General features: G+C 40.1%; 1 protein-coding gene across 1 annotated transcript; it reads left to right on the forward strand.

Moving 5' to 3' along the window:
* Positions 1-2437: 2437 nt before the first annotated feature.
* LOC124140650 (sorting nexin-6-like) lies at positions 2438-21967 on the forward strand. Its single transcript, XM_048384863.1, has 14 exons — positions 2438-2572; positions 2679-2729; positions 6168-6269; positions 6869-6979; positions 7193-7314; positions 8520-8643; positions 8847-8942; positions 9254-9359; positions 10833-10908; positions 11130-11169; positions 12130-12312; positions 18168-18231; positions 20062-20147; positions 20931-21967. The coding sequence occupies exons 1-14, from the start codon at positions 2495-2497 to the stop codon at positions 20988-20990; spliced, it is 1299 nt and encodes a 432-aa protein (XP_048240820.1). The 5' UTR covers positions 2438-2494; the 3' UTR covers positions 20991-21967.
* The last annotated feature ends 188 nt before the right edge of the window (positions 21968-22155 follow it).

Below are 22155 nucleotides of genomic sequence, written 5' to 3' on the forward strand. Positions count from 1 at the left end.
CTGGGCTTTGAGAAGGTCTAATGGCGTTGGTCTGGAGATAGCCAGTGACAGCTCGTGCTGGGTGGGTCGGGCATTGTCGTCCATGAAGACGGGACGTGTGGCAAGTGCATGGTTTTCAGTTAAAATGGTGAGGCACAATAAAACCGTCCAATGTGTTATCTTTGTACCTTTGTTCATTTAATGTCCCCTGAACTGTGATCAAATCAAGTTTACAATCAAAGGTGCAACATGCACTATTTCCTGGATGTTGCGCTGATGATAAGATGTCCCCCTTCTGCCTGACACGAGTCCTACCATCAGTGTGGTGCAATATGAACCGACTCTCGTCAGGCCGTTGAATCCTCCTCAATTACCTCAAGTCCCAGTGTTCTGGAGCCTGACACCAGGCTAAACGGTCCAGTATGTGTTGGCGTGAGAGGATTGAACGTCTTATTGGTCTTCTGGCCCTTACTCCTGCTGCCTTCAGTCGACGCCTGATGGCGCTTAGGAACACTGTTGTATGTAGCTTTGACTTTCTGGGATAGTACGCTTAGGCATTTCAGTTACAATCCTTCCAAGGACTGTCAAATTGATAGAACTTTCATTCAAAATTAACAGCAGAATTGCCGTGTAACCCTTTTGTCATCAAACATAAATTTTTCTATAGAGACCCCTTAGGTCTGCATACGGTTCGTAGAAACTCACCCACAAGGTTGGACAGTTAAGGTGACCACCATTCTACAGGCAGATGATTTGTCTACGCACAGATTACAATTCGAAAATCTCTACATTGAAAAAAGAACTCGCAATTACACTTCAAATTTGGCGGTGCAATACTTTGACGAGGTGTCTATAGCTGACTCACTTTCATTGTTCAATTATATAAAAGCGACAAAAGCATTTCCATAGTCATTAACGTTAATGACTGAAAATAACCAGTCTCGATTATCCATTGGCATTAGTAAGGCAAAATAGTAGTGAAACGTATATGAATAGATCACTAAATATCAGAGATGACACCAGGTGTTCATCGCAGTATGGACTGTCCTAACAAGGCCGAGAAACGTCCAGCCCCTGTGGCTACAACCGGAGTCAAACCAGCCAGGCCAGCCTCCCATGAAAGTACAGTGCAGATGACCCCCTGTAGTGGTGCTGTTGAGTGACCACCACCCAACGTGTCTTGCAATTGTGAGAACCCTTGGAGGACCCACAACAACAACAACGACAACAACAACGACAACAACGACAACAACAACATGGTCATGGTCTGGGTGACCTGAGTGACCTTAGCAGCGGTAATAGCTAACATTTTTAGCCCACTAGGCCTTAAAATGATAACTTGTAAGCAAAACCCTTAGAAATGGCAAATTTCTACTAGTCCTGGGGCAGTTTGGCAAGGACTATAGGACTAGTGCCAATTTCTAACGATGCCTTCGTTAGTCAAGCGAGGCTAGCACAGGATCAAGGAAATAGAAAGCATAAAATGCAACCTTAGGTATGATACAAAATGGCTGTCAGAAGGAGAAAACCACCACAGCCTTGTGTATTGCTATAGCACACTAGAGGAGGCAAATACGTGTGTCATTGATTGACAAAGCTGGTGTTGTATCGTATTTATTCAATGCATGTGAAACGACAAGAAGTTGAAATAAAGATTAGAATACCGGGGTCGTAAGAGGCGACCAAGGGGATCAGGTGGTCAGGCTCGCTGATTTGGTTGATGCATGTCATCGTATCCTAATTGTGTAGAACAATGCTCATGACATCAATCACTGGATTGTCTGGTACAGACTCTATTATTTAGACCGACGTCAGATATAGCCGTCAACAAACATTAAACCGAACGTTACATTTTCCTTACACATATCAGAATATCTAATATTAATTGCTAAATAATTGTATTTTACTAATTCAGTAACATGTTTTTATTCATGACTGAATCAATAAATGAAACTATATTTATAATTTGCTCTAAGTATGATGTCAGGCTGCTAACCACTGTATCGCACCCAAGGGGGTAAGTAGGAATGGGCAAGTTTGGTCAACCGAAGTACGGCATGCCCCCGACCACGGATAAACCTGGGCCGTCTAGGGCTTTGAAATAGAATGTAAGTTCAATATTTCCTGTCACCAGCTGGTCACCTACAGCACATATCGTCCTCACGAAAACTTGTGATACTGATTTCTAAAGGTACCCCAAATAATCATATCACTGCTCTAAATAAATCTGCAACAAAGTTTATATTTCCGTTTACTCTATTTTACGCTCACGCAAAGACAAATTTATTTGGTTTCGTTAGTTGTATGGCTCGACTTCCTCTCCGAAACATGAATACAAAATAAATGACTGCTCCCGTAGCAGGGAAAAATAATGGTAGATCCCTAGCTTCGAAGTTCGCGTGGTCTCAATCCATTTTTGCAGATTTCGGTGAAGCTATACACTAATTTTAGTCCACTTCATGAAAAGTAGTTTCCAATAAATTAAAATCTTCACACAAACTTGTCCAGATAAAACATGACTCAAAAATACGAAAATAACAATTTAGCTCTGTGTCACTCATTTCGTCACGTGACAAAAGCTGCAGCCATGATGGTGGGTGTGCTTCTTGTTTCTATTACCTTATCAGACATTTTATTGCTATGTTTATAATACGTTCTCTAATAATTTGACAAAAAATGTATTGTTGTTGTGTTTATAGGACGGAATCGATGACAGTCCTGACCTCTTGGCAGAGGATCATGGAAATAAGGTAAGTGTGAACGCCGGTTTTGGTGGGTAGCAACGCCTACCTGCGACCCAACTAGGAAATAGGATATGCAATAAACGCTAAACCTTCGGTTGACAGGTGCATGCCGTGATCCGCGCATATTAGGTAGATAATTAAAGAAGAGGTCATTCTTGGTTTTGTGTATGTGTTATCAGTGACAGCTTATGACAGGTTTATTGTATGATGCATTTCATTCAGGTTATCGGATGATCACCGAGGTGGGTGGTTTCTGAAGTCAAATATGGATGACTGTCAGTAATATTGACAAAGTGTAAAAAAGTGGAGGTTTGAGAGGCATATTATTATTAAATAAACACAGATTTTATCGAGTGGGTAAGACATTTGCTGTCACTCAAAAAAGATTTCATTATACTAAATTAACATTATTCCAAATAAGCAGTAGTCTCGTGGGTTATTGTGGAATAGTTAATTTCTGTCAAATATCAGAACCAAATAGCACATTTCCAAGCATATGCATACTATTTATTGCTCTTCTATGCATATTTCTATAACAGGTGCCATTTTAGAGAGTGAATTTGTTGTCATCATCTTTTACAAAGTTTATTAACATAATAAACACTGTTCAAGAACACTTGATAAACACTGTTTAAGAAATAAGATCATACTGTACCTATTTTCTGGTCCAATTTTCTTATTAGAAAACTTGTGCATATTTTGTGTCAGTGTTCTGAAAAGGTTTTAATTCCAGTAAATTTCTAGATGTTCTGATATTATTAGACTTAGTCGTTTGATGACAACGAACTTAAAGGGGCACTGATCTAAAGCAAATGTTTACAGTCAAAATGTGCAAAACTTTCACCTAGGAAATTTATTAAATGCCAAAGTATTCAGTTACTTTACAAATTGACTGAAAAATATGTTCATCTGTATTATTATGATTAAGAATTCCAAACATTTTTATGTTTAATATATCACCAAGTCACTGAAAATGTTAGGATTAAAAGTACATTTGGTATATCGTTTGGCTTCTAATCCTAGCATAATTAATCTATTGTGATGTTTTTGACCGTCTTAATAATTTTTAGTCATTCTGTTAAATAAATGGACAGATTGTTCAGTCAATTTGTAAAATGACTGAAAAATCTAGACATTTTATAAATTGCCTGAGTGAATCACATTTTACACATTGACTGTAACATATACACGCTTACAAAGGAAAAGACTTATGAAAACAACGTCTATCGCGCATCGAAGAACTTCCCAACCAAGATGTAAAGGAATAAGAATGATTCTGTTCAATGCTACAGCAAAAGAATGAAAACAAAAGGCAAATATCATAATGACAACCTACCAAAGTTATATATTTTAGGCGGCTTCCTTGTTCGAGGAATGTATCTGTGAATATCCACATAAAGGAACAATATCCCATATGTCTGAAGGTGTACAAAGAAACTTATTTGATGTCACGTGTCTCTTTATTAATCAAATATTTTAAAATATATATATCGTTTCAGGATATTATAACCCATGTTCGTTTCTCAATGGTCAGCTGAGAAAGCCCACGTGACAACTATTTTCATAATATCCACGTTTCTTTTAAAAAAATCCATTGAGTTAGATAACAATGAGCAATCAATCAACATATTATCGGTTAACCCTTTGAACAAGTATGCTGTTTTTACATCTGCACCCCACGCCATGATATGAGTGTATTCCCTTTGCTTTAGTGAACCTACACACTTACTTTGACATATCCACTGTGCAAGATAACTATGATTAATCAATCAATATATTTTCTGTTGATCCTTTGATGGCTAGGAATGATCCATTGATTTACAAAAAAAGTAAATCAACTGATCATTCATCTCTTGCTGGGCTGCCACGTGCATATTACATAACACACATTTCACCTCACTTCAAACATGGATTTAGATTAAATAATTACCCCACACACAAGAAATGCCGAATGGGAAGCTTTATCAAGTAATGTGAGTGGTGCTAACACTCATTATACCTGTAATAAATTCATTAACTGAGCGTAAAGTGAATGACCACAAATATACAAGTGTAGGGTTATACCAGAAAACACAATCTCATTAAAATCAGATGTTAGTTAGCTACTGCTAAACAAAGATCTGAGGACATCCCATTACGGGTCACGTCAGAACAGTACTTATTAAGACAAAATGCTTTTTTTGTTCGATAGCCAGGAGATATAAATTTCAATGATGCCAAACCTCGACTTTACAAAATTGTGAAGCTTAAGTTATGATTCTTAAATGTGGTTCTTTTTGCACCATGCAGTTGTGACAACCTATCAGTACATTTTATACAAATAAAGACAAAAACTGGCACAAGGCATTCAGATCCTTCCGGGTATACAGTCAGCATGCCAATCACTGCTGCTGCTGCTGTAGGGTGTGGCAACAATCAGTGTAAACGCCAGACCCAGTGGTTCCTGGGGGTGGTAGGGTAGGTAGCCTTGTGGTTAAAGCATTTGCTCCTCACGATGAAGAACCGGCTTATATTTCCAACATGTGTACAATGTGTGAAGCCCATTTCTGGTGTCCCCTGCCATGATATTGCTGGAATGTTGCTAAAAGCCGCGTAATTAAACTCACCCTCTCATGCAATCACAGTGATTTCTCCGAGTTTGTGTTTGTTGTTTGTATTCATGTATTGGTCTATCATCAGCATCCCTTGCAGTGTTGGACTTAATCAAGTGACTCGTCCTCGTCTTGAACACTTCCACATGGATCAATGTAGTCCTAATCACAATGTGTACATATTTCTGAAGATTTAATCTATTCTGCTAAAAGAATTGAAATATATCTGAAAAATTGCTCACAAGTCATTGTCGTGAAATATTACAGACAAAATGACAAAACCTAAGCATAAGCTGTTTATTAGAAGTAGGGAAAGACTGATAGATTGATGTTTATTTACCAAGGATAGCCATTCCAGAATGTTCTTTTGTTCAGGTTTCAAATTTGTAATCGAGAATTTCTCAAAATATGTTTTGAAGTGTAGTTACCAATTTAAATTAGTGCCGTAAAGCACGAGAAAGCTGCCTTCTGATTGGTCATTCCATTAGTCGGTCAAACTTCGCGCAAGGTCAGTCCGTAATGGGATGTCCTCAGATCTTTGTTTAGCTGTAGTGAGAACTAAGATCTGATTTTAATGAGATTGTGTCTAGAGGTTATGTCATTTGCCTTCATTTAAAGGGAGGTAACTCAGCCATGGACTATAACATTAACAAACCAAGTTACTGCATTGATAGATTCCAAGATTCCCCGACATTTTCACATCCATTATCTGCTTATACTTGTCCATGTACAGAGTTCCACCTCATGGGTTTCTACGTTCAGCGTCTGTACAAGTAATGGCAATTCATAGTGAGACATATATCCATTAAAAATATCTTTGGTGGAATGAGCACATTTATCTCTTCTTTTCCAGGGTCGATCTGACACTGTGGACTTGACAGACACCTCACTTCTTGTGGACATTTCTGATGCTCTGAGTGAGAGAGATAAGGTCAAGTTCACTGTTCACACAAAGGTTGGTAATGAACTATTTGTTTGGGTGTAGGATTAAGATTGATATGACTTTCTGACATACGAGGAAAAGCCTGTTTTGACAATATGTCCCTACGGTTGGATGCATCACCCAGCATATGGCCATCATGTTAACATCTGGAGTTGTTCGTGTGCATGTTACAAAGCAAGCTCCACCCCATTGCCTGACACCTTCATTTACCTCCCAGATTAGAGTTCAAGGGAGGATTTATTGCTGTGAGGAGCTTTGTTACAAAACTACCGAAGCAGATGTGCTGATGGCAATACTTGACGGATTCTTGTTACGATTGGCTAATGTTGAAATGTGTAAATCCATCAACGGGCATGTCAGATAATTGACGAAGTAAAGGGGGCAACAAGGGTTTTCAGGCTCTTTTTGTCTCCAAATCAAATTATGAAAAATGAAAAGTGGAGATTCAAGCACAAGTTTGTTGAGTGGCATAGTCTAGTCCTGATTCTGAATGTCAGTGAGCCAGACAAGCAAGCCGGTGACTCACTATGCTAGCTGTAGCATCATCTTCTATTGATGTTTTGTTCCAGCCAAGAAAAGAGAAAACTGAATAGTACTTATTTTACTTTCAGACCACTTTGCAACAGTTCAGAAACCCTGAGTTTTCAGTTGTTCGTCAACATGAAGAATTTATTTGGCTTCATGACAGATATGGGGAGAATGAAGAATATGCTGGAATCATTGTAAGTTTTTTTGTGTGTAAATTTTGATTTTAAAATCATTGTTGATGCAACAATAACATGTGTTAATATAACCATGATAACACTAGAAGTTTATCTTCTCATCTTCTAATAATCTGGATCTTCTTGTTTTAACCGCTAACATTGACTGAAGTCTCTTGAAATACATATGTGAGTTTAATGGGAGATAACACAGTGCAATAATGTCTGGTGTAGATCCCCCCGGCGCCACCCAAGCCTGACTTTGATGCCTCGCGGGAGAAGCTGCAGAGACTGGGAGAGGGGGAGGGTACCATGACAAGGGAGGAGTTCACCAAGATGAAGCAGGAACTGGAAGCGTAAGCAAAATCATATTGTCATAAATGATGTACACCCATCACTGCTTTCTGAATCCTGTGCTTGTAAGAGGTGAGTGTCATGAATGATGTACTCCCATCGCTGCTTTCTGAATCCTGTGCTTGTGAGAGGCGAGTGTCATGAATGATGTACTCCCATCGCTGCTTTCTGAATCCTGTGCTTGTAAGAGGCGAGTGTCATGAATGATGTACACCCATCACTGCTTTCTGAATCCTGTGCTTGTAAGAGGCGAGTGTCATGAATGATGTACACCCATCACTGCTTTCTGAATCCTGTGCTTGTAAGAGGCGAGTGTCATGAATGATGTACACCCATCACTGCTTTCTGAATCCTGGGTAGGAGGCGACTTCAATGGATGATTTATACCTAATGCTGCTTTCTGAATTTTTGATCTCTCACTATGCATTCCTTCTTATTTCTCCTTCGATCCTATGTGGAAATGTGCTTGAACAAAGTTTCCAGCTTCTAAAAACAGTTGACCCAAACACACCCAGCATCTGCACGGGTCAACAAATGGGTCACGCACATACTCCTCTCCATTTGTTTCTCAAAAGCTGGGAACTTTGTTCAAGCATGATTTTACATAGGATTGAAAGAAGAAATGCTTAGTGTGAGATGAGATAAGTATTGTGAGGTTGTTCTCGGTACTGGACAGCTTCGCCCGAACGCAACGGTCCCCAACAGTAGTGTGTGGCTGCACGTGGAATCATAGACTATGACGCGTGATCCGATTTCGATTGTAACCAGTCTCGTTATTGTCCTTGTCAAGTAAACGCCTTGTGTTCGTACCTCTGTGTTGTATGTTATGTGGGCTCAAAGACCTTACAGTATATAAACATACAATTTATTGGAAACTTTCAAAATTCTGTGCTTGTAAGAGGCAACTTTAATAAATGTTTTAGACCCATCACTGCTTTCTTATTCTATGCTTGTAAGAGTCGACTTGGTGGATGATTTGCACCTATCACTGCTTTCTGAACTTCATGTACTTGTAAGAAGCAAGTTTAATGGGCTTGCTTATAAGAGAGGACTGGGTACCAATTGGTCACAGTGCTTCCTGATTCATAGCAGGAATGTTGCCAACTGCAGCCCAAACAAATAATCTCTTATCCACCAACATTCTAATGAGGCGCACAGACTGTGCGAGTTCCAGCTGTGTAATTGTGGATGTAAACATGTGTTACAGAGAGTACCTGGCGACCTTCAAGAAGACCGTGGCTATGCATGAAGTGTTCCTGCAGAGGTTGGCAGCCCACCCGGCTCTCCGGAACGATGTCAACTTTGAGGTGTTCCTGGAGTTCGATGGTGATGTATGTGGAATATTTTATGCGAGGAGTTCCTATTCCTGTGCTTATCGAGACATAACAAGAAGGTTTTCCCCCATGTTCATACCAGTTTAAAGTATTTTCATATTTGATTTGTTTAAAGAATGGAATAGATGATTCATTGTTCTTGGCACTGGTTTGTTTCACATGTGGTTGTCATGGTGCTGTATGTTTGGGCTTATTTCTAGCTGAGCGTGCGGGGGAAAAACAAGCGAGAGAAACTAGGTGGATTTTTCAGAACAATAACCAAATCTGCAGACGAGGTGCTGCTGTCATCCCAAAAGGTAAGATGTCCACCATGTATACAGTAATGACAATGTGAAGTAACTTCGGTTGTACGCACTCACTTGATTGGCTGTGTGTCAGGGGAGGCTGCTCATTATATCCACCACTGGTTTGTCTGGCCCACCATGCTACAGCTGTAATATGGCTGACTGGTGTTTAACAACACGCAATAATTGAAACTCTTTCTGTACATGTTCTTTCACGTAAGTGTGTTGATCAAAACTATATTTTATTTGTCATTACTAAAGATCATTTGTGTTTAGAACTTTCTAGAGGGAACAAAGTAAAAATCTTATATCATTTGTTATAGGATGTGGATGACTTTTTTGAAGCTGAAAAAGTATTTTTGGTGGACTACCACGTGAAGATCAAAGACAGCACTGGCAAGTCTGACAGGATGACAAGAACACATAAAAGTAAGTGGAGGCTGGAAGCACTTCACAGTCTGTTGGTTTACTGAAACTGTGAGCACTGGCTTGAAACTGACCCTGCAGCTTTTCTCTGACCCTGAGCCTTTTCTCTGACTATGTAGCTTTTCTCTGACCCTGTGGCTTTTCTCTGACCCTGAGCCTTTTCTCTGACTATGTAGCTTTTCTCTGACCCTGTGGCTTTTCTCTGACCCTGTGGCTTTTCTCTGACCATGTAGCTTTTCTCTGACCATGTGGCTTTTCTGACCATGTGGCTTTTCTCTGACCCTGAGCCTTTTCTCTGACCCTGTGGCTTTTCTCTGACCCTGAGCCTTTTCTCTTACCCTGAGCCTTTTCCCTGACCATGTAGCTTTTCTCTGACCCTGTGGCTTTTCTCTGACCCTGTGGCTTTTCTCTGACCCTGTGGCTTTTCTCTGACCCTGAGCCTTTTCTCTTACCCTGAGCCTTTTCCCTGACCATGTAGCTTTTCTCTGACCCTGTGGCTTTTCTCTGACCCTGTGGCTTTTCTCTGACCATGTGGCTTTTCTCTGACCCTGAGCCTTTTCTCTGACCATGTAGCTTTTCTCTGACCCTGTGGCTTTTCTGACCATGTCGCTTTTCTCTGACCCTGAGCCTTTTCTCTTACCCTGAGCCTTTTCCCTGACCATGTAGCTTTTCTCTGACCCTGTGGCTTTTCTCTGACCCTGTGGCTTTTCTCTGACCCTGAGCCTTTTCTCTTACCCTGTGGCTTTTCTCTGACCCTGTGGCTTTTCTCTTACCCTGTGGCTTTTCTCTGACCCTGTGGCTTTTCTCTGACCCTGAGCCTTTTCTCTGACCCTGTGGCTTTTCTCTGACCCTGAGCCTTTTCTCTGACCCTGTGGCTTTTCTCAGACCCTGTGGCTTTTCTCCGACCCTGAGCCTTTTCTCTGACCCTGTGGCTTTTCTCTGACCATGTAGCTTTTCTCTAACCCTGAGCCTTTTCTCTGACCCTGTGTCTTTTCTCTGACCCTGTGGCTTTTCTCTGACCATGTAGCTTTTCTCTGACCCTGAGCCTTTTCGCTGACCCTGGAGCTTTTCTCTGACCCTGTGGCTTTTCTCTGACCCTGTGGCTTTTCTCTGACCCTGAACCTTTTCTCTGACCCTGTAGCTTTTCTCTGACCCTGTGGCTTTTCTCTGACCCTGTGGCTTTTCTGACACTGTGACATTTCACTGACAGTGGGGCTTTTTACTGACTAATTTGAGATTTTTGTAAAACATGTTTTCGAGGTGTATATCATTTGTCAGTTTCTGAGTAAAGGGGCATGTATTACTTACTATTTGCTTGTATCCTGAAACCCCAAGTTTTTCTCCATGTCGTATATAATGTACAGCGCCCATTAACTTGAGTAGATAAGTACTTCCAAACACTTCCAGTTTACACATCAGCTACCACTCAGTGTTATGTTAACAAATGAAGTCATTGCTTTGTGTTCTTTATTTCAGATGTTGCTGACACATATATTCAAATATCATCCGGATTAGTGCAGCTAGCAACTATTGAAAATACTGAACTAAATAAGTAAGTCATGGAAAACATTTATAATTTCATGTGATCTTCAGCAGCTACCGACTGTTGAAGTGATCATTGTAAAAGTCCTTCAATCCTGATACTGTATGCTTCATTTGAATGTGTAGATGTGATTCCAACTGTTGCCTCTCTTGTGTTTGTTCATGACAACTAAGGATTCTTCTGCCCCATCTGATCCCTCTAATAATCACCTAAATATTTTCCCTTTTCAGAATTTTCACAAAAGTGGCTGAAGCCTTGGAGAAAGCCAGGGTAAGTTGGGACAGGGTGGGACAGGGTGGGACAAGGTGGGACAAGGTGGGACAGGGTGGGACAAGGTGGAACAGGGTGGGGCAGGGTGGGACAAGGTGGGGCAGGGTGGAACAAGGTGGAACAGGGTGGGGCAGGGTGGGACAAGGTGGGGCAGGGTGGAACAGGGTGGGACAAGGTGGAACAGGGTGGGGCAGGGTGGGACAAGGTGGAACAGGGTGGGACAGGGTGGGGCAGGGTGGGACAAGATGGGGCAGGGTGGAACAGGGTGGGACAAGGTGGAACAGGGAGGGACAGGGTGGGACAAGGTGAGACAGGGTGGGACAGGGTGGAACAGGGTGGGGCAAGGTGGGACAGGATGGGACAGGATGGATCATGGAGTGGCATTAAAAGTCTACAGACACTGTTTTAGTGATGTTTGTTGTTTAATGCTGCACTCAGCAATATTTCGGCTATAATTACTGCAGTCTGTAATTTATCGAGTCTGGACCAGACAATCCAGTAATTAACACCATGAGCATTGATCCATGCATTTGGGATGTGAATTGTGTGGATTGATGCTCATGATGTCAATCACGAGATTGTCTGGCTCTTCGTCTGTAGGTATTTGATTTGATAATAAAAGACATGTTAGTGGCATTCTCTTAATACAATTGTGGGATATATGTCAGCACTGTGTTAAAGTCAACGAGTTTCAGTATTCTGTAAGTAGCCTTGTTGTTTGTGTTTTTGTTTGTTTAACCCCCAAACTCAGCAATTTTCCAGCTATATGACGGCAGTGTGTAAATAATTGAGTCTGGACCAGACAATCCACTCACCCACTCAACCACTCAGCTAATCAACTCACTCATGTTAATGTGATTGCGTCAGCTGTCGGAGCAAATACAAACCTGACAATGCAGATTATGTTTTCTAGTTTGAAGATGACACCAATTCACTTTAACACATATCTGTGTCTTGCAGAAACTGGAGGGTCGAGTAGCATCAGACGAAGACCTCAAGTTGAGTGACACACTGCGGTATTACATGAGGGACTCCTCAGCAGCTAAAGACCTCTTGTATCGCCGGACACGCTCACTCGCTGACTACGAAGCCGCCAACAAGGCACTCGAGAAGGCCAGAACCAAGAACAAAGAAGTCCAACAGGTGTGTTCTCACTGTACCTTGTGTTCACGTTGTTCATGACTCTCTATGTACATTGTGTTCACGTTGTTCATGACTCTCTATGTACATTGTGTACACGTTGTTCATGACTCTCACTGTACCTTGTGTTCACGTTGTTCATGACTCTCACTGTACATTGTGTTCACGTTGTTCATGACTCTCTATGTACATTGTGTACACATCATTCATGACACTCACTGTACATTGTGTACACGTCGTTCATGACACTCACTGTACATTGTGTACATCTCATTCATGACTCTCAGTGTACATTGTGTACATGTCATTCATGACACTCACTGTACATTGTGTTCACATCATTCATGACTCTCACTGTACATTGTGTACACGTCATTCATAACACTCACTGTACATTGTGTACACATCATTCATGACACTCACTGTACCTTGTGTACATGTCATTCATGACTCTCACTGTACATTGTGTACTCGTCATTCATGACTCTCACTGTACATTGTGTACATGTCATTCATGACTCTCACTGTACATTGTGTACACGTCATTCATGACACTCACTGTACTTTGTGTACACATCATTCATGACTCTCACTGTACATTGTGTACACATCATTCATGACTCACTGTACATTGTGTACACATCATTCATGACACTCACTGTACATTGTGTACATGTCATTCACGACTCACTGTACATTGTGTACACATCATTCATGACTCACTGTACATTGTGTACACATCATTCATGACTCTCACTGTACATTGTGTACATGTCATTCATGACTCACTGTACATTGTGTACACGCCGTTCATGACTCTCACTGTACATTGTGTACATGTCATTCATGACACTCACTGTACATTGTGTACACATCATTCATGACACTCACTGTACCTTGTGTACATGTCATTCATGACTCTCTATGTACATTGTGTACATGTCATTCATGACACTCACTGTACATTGTGTTCACATCATTCATGACTCTCACTGTACATTGTGTACATGTCATTCATGACTCTCACTGTACATTGTGTACACATCATTCATGACACTCACTGTACCTTGTGTACATGTCATTCATGACTCTCACTGTACATTGTGTACTCGTCATTCATGACTCTCACTGTACATTGTGTACATGTCATTCATGACTCTCACTGTACATTGTGTACACGTCATTCATGACACTCACTGTACTTTGTGTACACATCATTCATGACTCTCACTGTACATTGTGTACACATCATTCATGACTCTCACTGTACATTGTGTACAGGTCATTCATGACTCACTGTACATTGTGTACACATCATTCATGACTCACTGTACATTGTGTACACATCATTCATGACACTCACTGTACATTGTGTACATGTCATTCACGACTCACTGTACATTGTGTACACATCATTCATGACTCACTGTACATTGTGTACACATCATTCATGACTCTCACTGTACATTGTGTACATGTCATTCATGACTCACTGTACATTGTGTACACGTCGTTCATGACTCTCACTGTACATTGTGTACATGTCATTCATGACACTCACTGTACATTGTGTACACATCATTCATGACTCTCACTGTACATTGTGTACATGTCATTCATGACTCACTGTACACTGTGTACATGTCATTCATGACTCTCACTGTACATTGTGTACACATCATTCATGACTCACTGTACATTGTGTACATGTCATTCATGACTCTCACTGTACATTGTGTACAGGTCATTCATGACTCTCACTGTACCTTGTATACATGTCATTCATGATTCACTGTACATTGTGTACACGTCATTCATGACTCACTGTACATTGTGTACATGTCATTCATGACTCTCACTGTACATTGTGTACTCGTCATTCATGACTCTCACTGTACATTGTGTACATGTCATTCATGACTCTCACTGTACATTGTGTACACGTCATTCATGACACTCACTGTACTTTGTGTACACATCATTCATGACTCTCACTGTACATTGTGTACACATCATTCATGACTCACTGTACATTGTGTACACATCATTCATGACTCTCACTGTACATTGTGTACATGTCATTCACGACTCACTGTACATTGTGTACACATCATTCATGACTCACTGTACATTGTGTACACATCATTCATGACTCTCACTGTACATTGTGTACATGTCATTCATGACTCACTGTACATTGTGTACACGTCGTTCATGACTCTCACTGTACATTGTGTACATGTCATTCATGACACTCACTGTACATTGTGTACACGTCATTCATGACACTCACTGTACATTGTGTACACATCATTCATGACACTCACTGTACATTGTGTACATGTCATTCATGACTCTCAGTGTACATGTCATTCATGACACTCACTGTACATTGTGTTCACATCATTCATGACTCTCACTGTACACTGTGTACATGTCATTCATGACTCTCACTGTACATTGTGTACACATCATTCATGACACTCACTGTACCTTGTGTACATGTCATTCATGACTCTCTATGTACATTGTGTACATGTCATTCATGACTCACTGTACATTGTGTACACGTCGTTCATGACACTCACTGTACATTGTGTACATCTCATTCATGACTCTCACTGTACATTGTGTTCACGTTGTTCATGACACTGTACATTGTTTTCAAGTTGTTCATGACTCTCTATGTACATTGTGTTCACGTTGTTCATGACTCTCACTGTACATTGTGTTCACGTTGTTCATGACTCTCACTGTACATTGTGTTCACGTTGTTCATGACTCTCTATGTACATTGTGTTCACGTTGTTCATGACTCTCTATGTACATTGTGTACATGTCATTCATGACTCACTGTACATTGTGTACACGTCGTTCATGACACTCACTGTACATTGTGTACATCTCATTCATGACTCTCAGTGTACATTGTGTACATGTCATTCATGACACTCACTGTACATTGTGTACACGTCATTCATGACACTCACTGTACATTGTGTACACATCATTCATGACACTCACTGTACCTTGTGTACATGTCATTCATGACTCTCAGTGTACATTGTGTACATGTCATTCATGACACTCACTGTACATTGTGTTCACATCATTCATGACTCTCACTGTACATTGTGTACATGTCATTCATGACTCTCACTGTACATTGTGTACACATCATTCATGACACTCACTGTACCTTGTGTACATGTCATTCATGACTCTCACTGTACATTGTGTACTCGTCATTCATGACTCTCACTGTACCTTGTGTACATGTCATTCATGACTCTCACTGTACATTGTGTACTCGTCATTCATGACTCTCACTGTACATTGTGTACATGTCATTCATGACTCTCACTGTACATTGTGTACACATCATTCATGACTCACTGTACATTGTGTACACATCATTCATGACACTCACTGTACATTGTGTACATGTCATTCACGACTCACTGTACATTGTGTACACATCATTCATGACTCACTGTACATTGTGTACACATCATTCATGACTCTCACTGTACATTGTGTACATGTCATTCATGACTCACTGTACATTGTGTACACGTCGTTCATGACTCTCACTGTACATTGTGTACATGTCATTCATGACACTCACTGTACATTGTGTACACATCATTCATGACTCTCACTGTACATTGTGTACATGTCATTCATGACTCTCACTGTACACTGTGTACATGTCATTCATGACTCTCACTGTACATTGTGTACACATCATTCATGACTCACTGTACATTGTGTACATGTCATTCATGACTCTCACTGTACATTGTGTACAGGTCATTCATGACTCTCACTGTACCTTGTATACATGTCATTCATGATTCACTGTACATTGTGTACACGTCATTCATGACTCACTGTACCTTGTGTACATGTCATTCATGACTCTCACTGTACATTGTGTACTCGTCATTCATGACTCTCACTGTACATTGTGTACATGTCATTCATGACTCTCACTGTACATTTTGTACACGTCATTCATGACACTCACTGTACTTTGTGTACACATCATTCATGACTCTCACTGTACATTGTGTACACATCATTCATGACTCACTGTACATTGTGTACACATCATTCATGACACTCACTGTACATTGTGTACATGTCATTCACGACTCACTGTACATTGTGTACACATCATTCATGACTCACTTTACATTGTGTACATGTCATTCATGACTCTCACTGTACATTGTGTACTCGTCATTCATGACTCTCACTGTACATTGTGTACATGTCATTCATGACTCACTGTACATTGTGTACACGTCGTTCATGACTCTCACTGTACATTGTGTACATGTCATTCATGACACTCACTGTACATTGTGTACACATCATTCATGACACTCACTGTACCTTGTGTACATGTCATTCATGACTCTCAGTGTACATTGTGTACATGTCATTCATGACACTCACTGTACATTGTGTTCACATCATTCATGACTCTCACTGTACATTGTGTACATGTCATTCATGACTCTCACTGTACATTGTGTACACATCATTCATGACACTCACTGTACCTTGTGTACATGTCATTCATGACTCTCACTGTACATTGTGTACTCGTCATTCATGACTCTCACTGTACATTGTGTACATGTCATTCATGACTCTCACTGTACATTGTGTACACGTCATTCATGACACTCACTGTACTTTGTGTACACATCATTCATGACTCTCACTGTACATTGTGTACACATCATTCATGACTCTCACTGTACATTGTGTACAGGTCATTCATGACTCACTGTACATTGTGTACACATCATTCATGACTCACTGTACATTGTGTACACATCATTCATGACACTCACTGTACATTGTGTACATGTCATTCACGACTCACTGTACATTGTGTACACATCATTCATGACTCTCACTGTACATTGTGTACATGTCATTCATGACTCACTGTACATTGTGTACACGTCGTTCATGACTCTCACTGTACATTGTGTACATGTCATTCATGACACTCACTGTACATTGTGTACACATCATTCATGACTCTCACTGTACATTGTTACATGTCATTCATGACTCTCACTGTACACTGTGTACATGTCATTCATGACTCTCACTGTACATTGTGTACACATCATTCATGACTCACTGTACATTGTGTACATGTCATTCATGACTCTCACTGTACATTGTGTACAGGTCATTCATGACTCTCACTGTACCTTGTATACATGTCATTCATGATTCACTGTACATTGTGTACACTTCATTCATGACTCACTGTACATTGTGTACAGGTCATTCATGACTCTCACTGTACATTGTGTACAGGTCATTCATGACTCTCACTATACATTGTGTACAGGTCGTTCATGACTCTCACTGTACATTGTGTACAGGTCGTTCATGACTCTCAGTGTACATTGTGTACAGGTCATACTGTTTGGGGGGGGCATGGGTGGCCCAGTCGTCTAAGTTGCCACGATTTGCTGTGCAGAGTTGTGTCCCTTTGGCACGCCAGAAACCTATGATTGTGGGTTCGAATTCCGGTTCGCCCCAATTATGTTTCTAGGTTTGTCAGCACCATACCCGTGCTCGTGGGTTTCACTGAAGTGGTAAATGTCTGAGACCTGCATCACTTCGGGCTTTCCTCCCACATTAAGCTGACACGCCGCGATATGACTGGAATACTGTTAAAAGCGGCATTAAACCCAACTCACTCACTCACATACTGTTTTGGTAGTTCCATTCTGCTAATTGTCTGGTAAAAGCATAAGAAGGTTGTATCAGCAAGCGAGGTGTTTTTGAGCTCTTACCCATGTTCACCCTTTGTTCTTCAGGCTGAGAAAACACAGGAGATATGTTGCAAGAAGTTTGAAAAAATATCTGAGATGGCAAAGAAAGGTATGTGTCAGAATGAACTCTTCCAACATCTGTCAGAATGAACTCTTCCAACATCTGTCAGAATGAACTCTTCCAACATGTGTCATCAGGCCTCAAAGTTGTGACTAAAACGGTTGCCAATGCGACCTAAATTTCAATTTGTCTACTGACTAAAATTCAGAGGTAGCCAAATGGCTACCTTGAAAAATATCTTGTGGTGACTAAATTCTATTGCTTCACATAGATCTACCTTGACACAAGCATAAATAATTTGATTGACATTAATTTTGTGACGCTATTTTCACGATTACCAGTGTTTTCACGGTCCCAATGGTACGCATTTACCGTACTCATCGTTCATTAATATTCCCATATCTCAATGCAGCATTACGAGGAATTCAGTTACGTAAACTCTTTCAACACCAAAGCCTCGAGTCCCCAGACACTGTAGGTCGGTAAGCCGGCCAAGCCGTAGTCACCTCAAAATAGTATATATTATTTTATGAACCTACCTGTCATATCAAGCATTTATTAAATTTGTCACATTTCACAATGTCTGAAATTCGTATTTCATTGCTATTTATAATTTTGTATCGATAGATTAAAAAAATATCCACTATTTCCTGTTATTGAAAATATAATTCTCGGACACACAGTTCACTTCGATAACGGGTCCACATTGATCATGTCAAAGAGCGAAATAAAGACGTTTCAAGCAAATCTTTAATTGTATTATACTAAGTAAAATAACAATCAACAAAAATATTTCTAAAAGTTGTAAAATCGAAGTTATTATTTCGATCTTTTCCTGCGATTGCATGAAATGTCCATGTCAAATGACATCTCAACTTTCGTCACCTCGATTTCTCAGCTTGGACACAATGTTTAATGCCAAAATATATTCATGAAAACTCTTTATCACAGCTCATAACCTAGCGTGATACATCCATGAAGGTCCATATTTTTAATATAGATCACAATTTCCTGCCTCATAACGTTAGGAATAACAAGATTTAACAAAAATCTTTCATCAAAATCTGAAATTCAACACACACGCGGACAGTACCATAGCTGTAGTTTGATTGGCTGCCTCACATGCTCAAATTTGACCAATCACAGACCTTGTAGCATATTTCGACAAGAAAGCATCATTACAAACCAATTTTTATCCAATACAATAGTATGTTATGATCATGTAGATGAATATACAATCTTTGCGGTGTGTCATATGACAGTCTTCGTGGAACATGTTATTCATTAGAAGCTTAGAAAACGGAGGTATTTTTTCATGTTGATGAGCACCTTTTGTCGGAAATAAATTATTTAATTGTTGCTAATTGCTGCTAAGTTGCACACATTTGTTGCTATGTGAACCTGGAACAATATTCATTCCATAATGAAACTGTAACACCATGTACAATACCAGTATTAGCTTTCAATGTCTTATAACTTTGAATAACACAAATGACAAAAATCATGTACAGTTTCCACTAATATACAATTTCAAGCAATTTCAAGTGCTATGACTTGTAAAAATATTATGATAGTTATTTGATAAAAGTTCTTAAAAATGTTTTTGGCTACCTAAAATTTTGGCTTGTCTTGTTAATTTTACAAGTGGCTACCTGGAAAAAAGTACTCGTAGCCATATGGCTACTAGTTAAAAAATTAAACTTTGAGGCCTGGTCACAATGAACTCTTCTTTATGTGTCAGAATGAACTCTTCCAACATGTGTCAGAATGAACTCTTCCAACATGTGTCAGAATGAACTCTTCCAACATGTGTCAGAATGAACTTTCAGTTCTTTGTTTTTATTGTACAAGTCATGACGCTACTGTTGTTTATTACAGAATTAACAGAGTTTAAGACACGGAGAATAGCATATTTTAGGAAAAACATGGTGGACTTAGCAGAGTTGGAAATGAAACATGCAAAGGTGAGAGAACTCGGGGCCAGCAGACGTGTAGACAGTCGGAAGTGTAGAAGTGCAATGATCCATGATCGTCATGCACATATAGTAGGGACAGTGTAACAGAGAATAAACATATAGAGGGACTTAAACCATGTTATGGTTGATGCATAATTTCTATGTGCAGAACAGCCATGGAATTCCAGGCTCAGTATCAACGGCAACGGCACCAGCCTCACTTTATCACAATGGCTGAACAATTAGGAAACAGCTGGTTGTTAGGTAGGCAAGGTGTTCAGTGTTTACTTATCACACTGACAACCAGGGATTAATTTCCCAAATGATCCTGTAAGCTCCTCTATTTCTGGCTGTCGATGCAGGCCAAATAACCGACTAAATCCTCTTCACTTGTTTTTTGCTGATGGATATAGCATAAAATTACAGGAGTTTACTACCTTTTTATCATTGAGGACTGATGCTAGCTTCTCTTCTCCACATACCATAAGTCATGTCTGTCTGGACCCGTGAAGATACAGGGTTGACTAGATCTTCAGCAACCCAGGCTTGCTGTAAAAGGTGACTGTTTGTCGTAAGAGGCAACTAACAGGATCGGGTGTTCAACCCCGCTGACTTGGTTGATGCATGTCATTGTATTCCAGTTGCGTGGATTGATGCTCATGATGTCAATCACTGGATTGTCTGGTCCAGACTCCATTATTTACAGACTGACGTCATATGGCTGGAATATTGCTGAGTGTGGCGTCAAACAAGAAACAAACAAACTACATGTTTTTTCATATTGTTTTCCAGGCTCAAGTCCAGTTACTCAAGAACTGTATCACAGCATTGAAAGAGGAAGCCCAGTGTTGACCTCTCTGTGTCGTGGAGTCAGCCTCATTATAGCTCTGGGTTGCCCCGGAGGAAGTGCTCATCTTGTAAACTTGATAATGACCTCAGCCGCGTTGCATGTTGCTGACTGGCCCCTGTATATAGTGTACATAGTCATCGGTCTGTATAGTAACAGCAAATGCTTCGTCAGTCGATGATCGATCCTCTCTCCTTTATCTGACATGTAGCCTTACAACCAGGAAGTCTTCACTCTAAGAACACAGTCAAACTTAAGCTTGTAATGGACAGATGTGAACAGAGCTATTTCAGAGCAGAACATATTTCCGACTCGAAGACTACATTTGTTTCTCAGCTTGATTATGATTGCTATAGAGTGGAGGGTTACTGTGAAACTATTTTATTCCTTGGAATACAGTGAATAAGATCTTTTATTCCCTGGCACACAGAAATATGATCCTTTTTTTTCTTTGCATACAGTGAATATGACCCACCATCTCTGGTACACAGTTAATATGATCAATAATTCCTAGAGTGAATATGAACTTTTATTCTCTAGCATACAGCATGAACAGTGAATATCCTGGCTGTTGGTTGTTTCTGTCAACACATCTACACACAGCAGTAAACCCGAGAACCCACAGGGAAACAATACCAGGATTATGAACCAGAATGAATTGGTAGCTTGAAATGTACTTCACACTTGTTTTCTTGTATTGTGAAATTGATAACTGATAGCAGAAAATCATTGTATATATGCATATATATATATATACATACAACTAACTATTACTCCAAGCAAGTGGTCAGAATGTTTCCTGGTACATTTGTGTGAAGCTGTCGTCAGCTCATGTTTCTTTGTAATTTGTATATTATGAAATATTTGATTATGGATATCAAAATTGTACAAATGTCTTGACGCTGGTAATAATTTTTAATAAGTTGTTCATGGTATTTTGTATGGCATCATTATAAAACATCTTATGTATGAGTGGAATGAACATTTTTCGTTCTCCTTTTTTATCAGAAATTAATGATTTTCTTCCACATGTTCCCTTTGATATGAACCGAGGGAAGCCGGAGTACAGTCAAGTCAAGAAGGTACATGAATGCTTGGTATTATACAAGGATTTGTTAGAAATGGGTGACCATTTAACTCAGAGAGCCTACAGTTACTGAGGCAAGCTGC

Source organism: Haliotis rufescens, unplaced genomic scaffold (assembly GCF_023055435.1).
Source record: "Haliotis rufescens isolate VD_foot unplaced genomic scaffold, xgHalRufe1.0.p SCAF_51, whole genome shotgun sequence".
NCBI classification, from domain to species: Eukaryota; Metazoa; Mollusca; class Gastropoda; order Lepetellida; family Haliotidae; genus Haliotis; species Haliotis rufescens.

Bases quoted from the DNA above. Each gene is read 5' to 3' on its own strand.
- LOC124140650 (XM_048384863.1), top strand. From the start codon at position 2,495: ATGACTCAAAAATACGAAAATAACAATTTAGCTCTGTGTCACTCATTT. The intron at 2,573-2,678 runs GTGGGTGTGCTT...TTGTGTTTATAG, and splicing joins CAAAAGCTGCAGCCATGATG to GACGGAATCGATGACAGTCC. The intron at 11,170-12,129 runs GTAAGTTGGGAC...TGTGTCTTGCAG, and splicing joins AAGCCTTGGAGAAAGCCAGG to AAACTGGAGGGTCGAGTAGC.